The sequence below is a fragment of the Hakea prostrata genome, chromosome 3, assembly GCF_041222555.1.
Source record: "Hakea prostrata isolate BN-2017 chromosome 3, UWA_Hpros_2, whole genome shotgun sequence".
NCBI lineage: Eukaryota > Viridiplantae > Streptophyta > Magnoliopsida > Proteales > Proteaceae > Hakea > Hakea prostrata.
Window position 1 is genome coordinate 3,435,854 of NC_142602.1, and position 10,271 is coordinate 3,446,124.

The 10,271-nt window shown below is 35.4% G+C and overlaps 1 protein-coding gene across 5 annotated transcripts; it reads left to right on the top strand.

Annotated features, from left to right (window-relative positions):
- The first annotated feature begins 2,987 nt into the window (after positions 1–2,987).
- On the top strand, positions 2,988–9,828 carry LOC149020075 (putative ubiquitin-like-specific protease 2A). Of its 5 annotated transcripts, none has more exons than XM_089148107.1 (10): positions 3,245–3,334; positions 3,652–4,053; positions 6,004–6,250; positions 6,334–6,501; positions 6,593–6,724; positions 6,814–6,895; positions 6,980–7,093; positions 7,205–7,273; positions 8,042–8,095; positions 8,649–9,828. In XM_089148107.1, exons 2-8 carry the CDS (start codon positions 3,951–3,953, stop codon positions 7,268–7,270), a joined length of 912 nt encoding a protein of 303 aa, XP_089004233.1. In that variant the 5' UTR covers positions 3,245–3,334; positions 3,652–3,950; the 3' UTR covers positions 7,271–7,273; positions 8,042–8,095; positions 8,649–9,828. The 5 variants fall into 5 exon arrangements, with proteins under 5 accessions (XP_089004231.1, XP_089004232.1, XP_089004235.1 ...); XM_089148108.1 differs by having other exon boundaries at positions 3,247–3,334; positions 3,655–4,053; XM_089148105.1 differs by lacking the exon at positions 3,652–4,053 and having other exon boundaries at positions 2,988–3,334; positions 8,649–9,817.
- The last annotated feature ends 443 nt before the right edge of the window (positions 9,829–10,271 follow it).

Here is a 10,271-nt window from a genome sequence, read left to right on the forward strand (position 1 = left end):
TAGGACATTGGAGAAAACTAATAATAATATTGTAAGTATTTATTATTTGAACAATTAATTACTGTTCATTGTTCAAGTCCTTTTGGTATTCATATTTTTTTTCCAAGTCATTTTATTTATTATCTTACTATTATTTATTTGAGCATTTTGGATATGATTATGCAAGGCAATTTATACTAGCAATTTCAGGTGGTTGGCACTACAGCTGAATACGAGGTTTGTCAATATCTTATTTTATTATTTTTTTCTCTATCATATAGGGCATGTATTCCAAATTTTCAATTAGTGATCAAATTCCTTTTAAGAGAGAGAAAAAGAAATCATACCAAATATATTCAGCTCTTTCGTTTTCAAGGTGCAATAGTTCGGCGAATTTTGGCGAATTTCACCCATTTAGGTGGGGGTGAACCGAAATCCACTACCGAAACCGAATTGACAGAATATCGCCAGAAAATCGTTGATTTTCTAGCAATTTGGCGAAATACGGGTGATATTCGCAGATAAACAGAGAATATACCTGTCTTCGGTAGCTTTTCATGCGACAATGTGAACGAGATAATATGGGTACGGAGAGGTGTGGATAGCCAACGGCGGCGGTGGATAATACGAATTCATGTCATCCATGGCAGGAAGAATAACACGAATTACTCTCAGAGCGAAGCAAAGCCTTAGAACCAGAGGTCACGGCTAGAGTTACTGATTCCGAATTAATTTTTGATGAGCAGAGAACAAGAAAGATGCCTTGACCTAAGCAAAAATCTGCAGAAATTGTGGTCCGGAGACGCTTTTAGAAAGATGAAACAAAAACTGCAGTACTTTTCATCTTCGTAAAAATCTCATATTAGTTCGAAAATTTATGTGCAAATTTCAGCGAAACTTTCGGACATTTAGAGATTTTTCACAAGTTGCAAGAGTTTGATTATTGGGTGGTTCATCATCACATTAGATAATTAAATATTGGAGCAGATTTCTTGACAAGCTTATGTCAGTTTGGAATTTGAGCCACTTTGTTCCTCTACTTTTCTTGTAGCCACAAAGAATGATATGGAATTAATGTATTTTTAATTTATTTTGATATAAAGCTATTTTTTTCAATATATATATGTTGCTCATATCAATCATGAATAAGAAAACATAAAAAATAAAATAAAATTAGAATGATAAAAAAAAATGGCTTAAGAGTTTTTTTTTTTTTCCTGTTAACCTCGACGATGATCTTATTGGATTAGTCTATAATTACGCTAAAGAGATGATATGGAATTCTTGTGTTCTTATTTTATTTTAATATATAACTATTTTTTTTCCAATAAAAAACTATATTTACATCATATCAATCATAAAGCAAACACCTTTTAAAAAAAAAATTAAAATGAAAAGGGAAGAGTGGTTGCCAACACATCCTCAATTTATTTTCTTAGCGATGTATTTGATATATAGTCTAGTACTCATATATTCTAGAATATATTTTACCAATGCAATTTTAAGAAAAATAACTTATACACGTTCCACGATGAACGAGGTAAAAGACCAATGTTTCCACATAAGATGTCAGAATTCGAATCCCTCGGGGCCATAGTGAAGTCCCTTTTTATCTTAATTATATAAAAATTCTCCTTAAGATGTAGTTGTGGTGCGCGATAAGTTGGTTCATCCGAACCTCATATTCAAAAAATAATAACAATAATAAAAATAAATAAATATGAGAATATTACAACATAAATAAATAAAAATTTGGACAAATTACATATACACTTCTTAGATTTACAATCAATTACATCTACTATATTTAAAAATAAATTAATTATAAATACTCCTTATTGTTAATATTATCATTCAATTTTACTATTTATCAGTGAATATTTGTAATTAATTTATTTTCTAGAATAATAAATATAGATTAGGGGATCTATATGTAAATTTCTCTAAGAATTTTGACGAGAGCTCAGAAAAAGAAAATAACCGTTTTTATCTAATCCTCTACAAATCAGTCCTTTAGATTCATATATAATTGTAGTCGAATTTGCTTGAATTCGTTTGCTGGAATAAAGGTGGGGTCGAAAAAAATGGGTGAGTAAAATTTTGAAAAAACATATTTTTTTTCATTAAATCTAAAAAATGTGGTTTATTTGGTTTGTTTAATTTTAAATTTTTTTTTTTTGAGGTTTATCTGGGCCAGCTTTTTGCGTATCTCGATTACATCCTCAGATTGAGCTTTGTCATTGGTAAGGGTCGAACCTTTGACTTCTCCACTGAAAAGTATGAATCTTACCACTCTATCAACCCTGCATTGACAGTGGTAGCTAATTTTTCCACCCATGCATTTTCAAAACCACGCAAAATATCTGAAACTTCGTAGAAAAACGTAAAAAATAAAAAAATAAAACCCACAATTAACATTTTTTCACAAAATCTCTTCATTTCATTTCATTTTCTTTCTTTCTCCCTTACCCCACTATACATGGGACTCATATATTTGTTTCCCCACCCCAACTCTGCAAACAAACATAAATCATCCATGCTCACAATTTGTTGGATGCCAGCCAATTTTCCTAAATCCCAAGCCTTTTTAAAACTCCATAAAATATATACAATTTTAAGTTGCGTTTGTTTGTTGGAATAAAGGTGGGGTGGGAAAAAAAGTATGGGAAAATTCTTGAAAAATGTATAAATTTCTTACTTTTTCCTTAAATCCCAAAATGGTAGATTATTTGGTTGTTTGGAGTGTGAATGTGAGAAACAAGTTTCCTTGATTCAAGAAAACTTATTTGGTGATGTGTCCAACTTTCTCATCCCAAGTCATATATTTGGTGTGACTTTGTGAGAAAGTTGAAAAAAATAAAAAGTGGGACCCACCATAAACATTTTTTCCACCAAATCATTTCCTTTTCTTCTCCCTCACTTTACTACACATGAGAATCGCATGTTCTTTTCTTTTTACTTCTCACGCCTTTTTTTTTTTCCACCCCAGCTTTGCAAAAAACGCAGCCTACACTCGAGAGTGAGAGTGAGAGTGAGAGTGAGAGTGAAAGAGTGAAATTCGTTGGTAGCTGCATTAATACGTTGGGATTGCAGAGAAATTGGAAAAATTAAAATATGAAGAAGAAGAAGAGAAACCCTAGAACAGTGAAAACGCAAATTGGAAAGACGACGACGACGAAGAAGAAGAAGAGAGACTTGACGACGACGACGACTAAGTGCGATAACAGCGACAGGCAGATCATTTCCCAGCAACAGAACGTTGGCCATTACAGATGCCAATTTTGTCCACAACAGTTCTCATCTGTACCCGAGCATGGCCTCCATGTTTTCCGAGTTCATCACCCGGCATTGTCACGTATGCTTCGAAACCCTAACCCTTCTCTTTCTCTCACTCTCTAATTGAATGCTTGCTGTGTGTGGGTATCGATGATGCCCTATTAGTAATAATCTAGAAAAGAGAGAATGCTTATTTACTAAAAGAAGTAAATTGTCCTGCTTTACAAATGCAATCCTGTCCTTCCCCACTTGAATCAGATTGTACGGCACCGAGATTCGGTTGGTTTCGCTGAAAATGCCCGCTTCATGTGTCTTAATTAATGCCAGACGTGTGTCATGGAAAGTTCGCGAAACTGTTATTTATTTGACGACTTTGGGACTTGGCTTGTGTGCTAGTAGAACGGCGACGGAGGAGCTGTGAGAACTGAGTGGAGTGGTAGGTGAGGGAAGAGGCAAAGAGATACTCCACGCTACACACTCGCATTCCAGATCAAGAAAGACAGGGATTCCTAGACGGAATCAATCAGCTGTTATTTCATTAACAATAATAATAACAAAAAGTCGCTTTCCTGAACTGCTTTTTCACAGAAGTATACGAGTTGGGTTTCGGGCGGAAGTGGATTTTATATTGTCTTTTTTCCCTTTGTTTGTGGTCTGGTGGTCTGGGCCTCTGGGGGGAGAGAGTGGCGCCTGTTATGTCGAGGCGACGTCGCAGTTTCTCGAGTACGAAGCTACAGATGGCCAAAAGGAAGCTTGGAGCAGGTCAGACTGTAGAAATAGATGACTCTTCTGATTCTGGTAAGCTTCCTGAGCGCTTGGTCTTCTTGGATAATCCAGCATTTGATTTATAGGGTTAGGGTTTCACACTTTGCTAGTAGACGAATGGTAAATTGAGAGCCCCCTTTGGTTTCTGTTTGACTAAACATGACTAAGAATTGGGGTTTTGAGGAGTTGCTTGAATAAAGCAAAGATAATTTGGATATAATAATTTTTAACTGTAACTCGTTGGTGATGGGAACCCAGAAATTGAACATACTGAACGGCTAGTACCAGTTGGAATAGAAAATATGCGGGCTGTTGTCAATTCTCTTCACACTTTTTTGCATTGTTTGAGATTAAGCATATGGAGTTGAGTTGCTTTTCTGGTTCCATAATCTCATGGGAACTTTAAACTGGGTATAGAATTTTCAAACATGCCTGTTTTGGGTCTCAAACATTTTGCTTCTGATGGTGGCCATAATTCTGGTCAAGTAGTCTTGGAAATTTGATGAATGTGTCTGAAATTTGATTTTCCATCCAAGAGTTGGATTTAAGATTAGTAAACTAGTGACTTGTTAAACAATAGATTTTAGAATTAGTAACCACTGGAAAAACAGAAACTAATATGTTGAATAATAAATGAAATAAAAACACGGATCTCAGAAAATATTTACTATAAAAATATAGCAATTGATAAAAATACACTCAACGTTCTGAAACAGAAGCTGATGTAAAATAGACATATAGGCAAAATGGGTAGTAATCAGATTTAGGAAGCAGTGCTGGGAACAATTAAACTGAAAACAAGTCGTAAGAAATGATAGAACTCAGGAGATTAGGGGCCACAGGTCAAGACAAGATGCATAGGTTATTGCTGAAATTAATGGCCTGGTTCTGGACTTGAGATAGAGTAGAAGAGTCAGCAACTGCGAACTATGCAACTGAGTGAAGGCTGAACTGAGTTGCAATGATTTATATATTTGTAAGTCTCAAAAGGACAGAAGAACACTAGCATGTACATGGATCAGAGAATGCAGAAACCGACCTGAGAAGATGGAATAGTTATAGAAATGAAAATGAAGTAGGAGGACATGTTAGGCCTCTAACCTGACTGCTAAGAAAGAATTTCACCTGTTCCAGCATTGGCATCCAATCAAGGTTTCCCCACTGGATCCCATGGTAGAGCAGTTTTAAATCCCACAAAACCATGCTTTGTCTCTCATAGAGCTCACAAGCGGAAGGCTACATTATTTCTGAAATCAATAGTAGTGATCCTAGTGGGTATGATCCTCTATTTTATTTATCATTTCAATGATAAGAAAAATACTAACCATATGTATGATAGGGAGACTCCTTCACAACCTAAGTCTCTATTCAAAGTAGAAGCTACTCTAGAACATTACAAAATAGGAACTAACTACAACTCCCTCACAACCTAAGTCTCTATTCAAAATAGAAGCTACTCTAGAACATTACAAAATAGGAACTAACTACTTAATACTTAAATCTCTAATATTTGGGCATATTGTTTTGCCAATTGATGTAGTAAAAACCAAAAGTATAATGCCCATGGATGGCATATGCAATCTATTGCCCACTCAAATTAATACTATCAATCTCTTCTTGTTCCAATTTGATGGACTGGTTTGCTACTGGCCTTAAGTGTTCTTTTAAACTACTCTTAAGTTTAGGTCCCAATAAAACATTTCGGTATCTTTTTTAATGTTTTTTCATTACTTGAACATAATATATCTGTTGTCCTGACTCTTCAATTCATTTTCTGAATTCTAAGAAGGTTTAACCTTCAAGTTGCTAATCTATACAAAGCCCACACATTATCAAAATTTGAGACTTTGGAGTTTCTCCTGTTTATGCTAATTATTGTATCTGACTTGATGTATTTGAGGACTATGCAAATTTAATTTTGGTTTTGAATATCCAATGTTGGAGTGAAGATTGATAAATGTTTTGCTTATGTTGCTCTGACAGAATTTTATGAAGATAAAAAACCAAGCAGTTTGTCATGCTCACAGGAACCTGCAACATGTAGTCTAGCACTTTTGGGGATACCCACTGCGGAAGCAGATCAAGACAGACCGGAATCTGATTTAATCTCCCTTGGCTTTTTGGATGCCATTCCTCGCCGTGGGCGGTCTCAAGGAGGTGCTAGCAATGTGAATAGAGTTGGCAAGCAAAAACAGAAGCTAGATACTCATGTGTTTGAGTGCTACTTGGAGTGGGTTCTGTTATCCATGAATATCCAATGCCAAAAACTGGTTCTGCCTAATGCATTCTGAAGATAAGTGTTTTGTTGTGTAGGAACTTATGGAAGACTTTTCCAGAAGATAAGAAGATCTCTTTCACATATCTTGACTGCTTATGGTTTTCATTGTACAAGGAAGCATCCACCAAGACAAAGGTGTTGACGTGGATCAAGAAGAAACACGTTTTCTCGAGAAAATATGTTTTTGTTCCCATTGTCTGTTGGTAACATTTCCCAATCATCCCTTTGAATGTTTTCTGCTTTGTATGGTAGTTTTATATTATTTGTATTGCTGAGTTGCATTGTGGTCTTTAGGAGCCATTGGAGCCTTCTGATCTTATGTCATTTGGGAGGAAGTCTAAAATCAAAGGCCAGAGCACCATATATGTTGCTTCTTGATTCACTCGAAATGACAAATCCAAAGCGGCTTGAACCTGATATTCGGAAGTATGTAGCTTTTGACTGCTTTGATTTTTCTTATTGGTCCCATTGTGTTAGTTCAAATAATGAAAAAAAATTCGCCTCTGCTGAGTTAGGTTTTTAGTGGACATTTATAAAGCAGAGGGAAGGCCAGAGAGAGAAGATTTAATTTCAAAAATACCTTTTTTGGTGCCTAAGGTATGGAAGTCACAATGTCTTGAAGTGTTTACAGATTCATCCCCCTGGATACTCATTTATTCAGATAAAACATATTGTTTTCAGGTGCCGCAGCAGAGCAATGGCGATGATTGTGGGATTTTCGTTCTATATTTTATAAATTTATTCATAAAGGATGCTCCTAAAAGTTTTAGCATTATTGAGGGTTACCCTAACTTTGTAAGCTCTTTGTTCGTGGTGTATAAGTGCAAACTTTTCTTCTTTGTCCATTCTAATATTTCAAATGAATCAGATCTATATCTCGCAAGTGAAATATCCTTTGTGCTGCAGATGAAGGATAATTGGTTTAGTACTAAAGACTTTGAAAATTTTTTGCAAGGATGTCCGATCATCTAGCTGGTGAAGTATTGATCTTTATTTCATGAGTACCTTATTATCATTGCATACTTAATCTCAGGAGTTCATAATCATATTTAGGTGGCTTTGGAAAAGTATGTCAAACAATGTAACTTAAGAAATTGTTCTCTTGCATTAAAACAGAAGATCAGAGAGGTGCATTTTTGTTGATTTTAACTGTGGACATGCAAGATCTGATGTTGTGATCTAAGGGCATGTATTTTGATGTGTTTTTGTCATTTGTGATATGTTAAAGTACACATCTTATTTCCTTTTGGTTGCTTTTAATATAATTCTTTATTCACCCAAAAGAAACGTACGCATCTTATTCACAAGGAAATGGCATTTTGTAAGATTGCCTTTCTTAATTTTTGGCTGGAGGATACTGTCTTCCAAATCTTTCCATTCAGTCGCTTCATTTCTGTGGGGCAATCCAAGAATTTGAATTTGGCTTTCAGGTTCCAGCTTCTGGTGTTGCTGGTAATCCAGACCTTTCATATCCTGTTAGGTTGGGAGCTCCACTGTTGTGTCTTAACCCACGTGCTCATTTGTATGCTTTCCTGATATCCCGAGTGATTTGTGATGCAGCCTTGTATTTAAAATTTAGCCATTGGTGTACATGAACTAATAGGAAAATGTTGTTGAGCATTCATGCAACAATAGAATTTTTTTTTGGAGAAAGTTCTAGTTCAGACACCTTGCATGTTTCTATGTATTTTTGAATCATTTTTGCTTCCATTCCCCATCTCATTTCTTGATTGGATATTGCAGGAAAAAGAAAAGGACATGAGTGGAACCTGTTGTTCAGTTCATTCTTTAAGAGAGGTACACCATTTGTTAGGCTTATCATGTCTTGAGCTTCTTTGCTGCTGTAAATTTGTTATAATGATTATTTCATGTCATGCACTACTCTGATCCCCAAAAAGGGTAATAAATGGGAGGAAACAGTAACTAACATGGAAAGAAGGGGGGAAAAAAGGAGGAAGTTTCTTTCTACCTAAAGTTTGAACCCGAATCTGTTGCAGATTTTGGGAAATGGTGGAATAAAAAGTGGAAACAACTTGGGAATATTAGAGATGAGGGGCCTGCTTTCCCAAGTCCAAATTCAATTATTAAAGACTTCTTACGACATATTTCATTTTGCACCAATGCAATCATTGAGTTTTTTAAGATTGAGAAGCACTCTCAGATCATATGATCATCTTCCATTGACAAGAAGTGTGAGTGAGAATCTTTTTAAAAAAAAAAAAATGTTAAAAAGTGAAATGGTAAATTGCTTTGAGAATGGTGGTTGTTTCTATCATTTGTTGGATGGTCTGGTCATTACAGTTATTTGATTGATTGTATTTTTTCTGCTATGTTGTCACGCCATTTACAGGATTCCTCATAATTGTTCAATGTGGCAAGTTCTTCACTTGGAATTGATCCGTCAATAAAATTCCTTTGTTCAAGTATTGCATGGGTGAGGGTGGAAGGCAGTGCGCCTATGCATCAGGGCAGAGGTCAAGTTGAGCATACATGGATTTATTGGCTGATATTTTTTACCTTTCATTATGACAAGGTGATTACTTTACCCCTCTTGGTATCTGAATGGAATTTGGGTGACCAGGCTTGCTTCATGCATATGATTCTATGGGCAGAGTATGCATCTCTCCCATGAGGAAACACTGAGAGAATGATGAAATGTTAGACAAGTTACTAAAATTGCATGTGGTTTATATGTATAAAAAAAGGGAGAGATTCTTATACATTGTTAATGTTCAATATCATGTCTTGAGAGTATTATCCTTGTTAAATATGTTTGTAGAATAATAAGAGGCAACAGGGTAAGATTGTTAACTTTTTTCGCCTGGTTGGTCAGAACAGAGATTAACTAATTGTCTGCTTTATCCACTTGGTGACAACAAGATGGATTTTTTCCCCCTTGAATCACGTCTACTTCTTGATGAGATACCGTCTTCATGATGATAAAGTCTATAGCAAATGTGATGTTTTTTTAGAAAAGAATATCTACTAGTTTGAAAACGAGATTCATAAATAAAGATTGATCATTGAACGTCAATGATCAAGCAAGCTGTCATTGAGCTTGATATAAAATATAAAAATTAAAGAAATAGTAGAACTTCTGAGCCATTCTCAACTCTCTGATATCAATGATTGAATACAGGGCCAAAATCAGGAATACTAATCCCAAATTTCAAAGCCAAAATACTTCGCTTCCTCCAAACCGGAATCTTGAACCCAGACATCATTCAATTTCTGGGCAGGAGATATATGTTATTAGTTCTGAAATAGAGACGGATGGTTATAAGCTTCACCATTAGTGTTAAAGATGTGGTCTCATAAGAGACTCATCACGAAGATTTTGTTGTTCAATCCATATGGGCTACCAATTGCTTGTGCATAGTTTTCCTTCAATAAGACTGATGAGTCTTATAACCTAAGACAAACTATGCATCAAGCAAATGGTGGCTCATATAGTTGGAACCCCATATTAACAAATGCTATATAATACTGCAGAAGGTCCCTAATATAAATAATGTTGTTGGAGAGTTAAAGTCGCTCCTATTATACGATGTGGGACTATATCCTTCTACCAATATTTACTTCTGTACTTGTCATCGCTACTAATTCATCATTCACTTCTGTCAAAGATATCCATAAAAGGGAATCAATCATATGGCGAGCTGTGATGAAGTGTCTTGAAGCTCTTCTCATCTGACCACAGCTGAACCAGCTATCTTCTCATATACGTACAAATAAACTACTTCGTATTAGACTTGGAAGATGTGCTCTTCTAAGAGCAAATATATGCATTCTGCTCAATGAGATGCCAATGCTTGAAGCACAGTTTTTGCAGAGATAATATTCAATCAATTAGCAACTATGCTTCAAGCAAATGGTAACTCATTAAGTTGAATAATCAGTTCAACTACAGAATTGTTTCTTAGATGACAGAGCAACAGCTGCGAGAGTTAAGTAAGTGCAGGGGAGCGTTTGG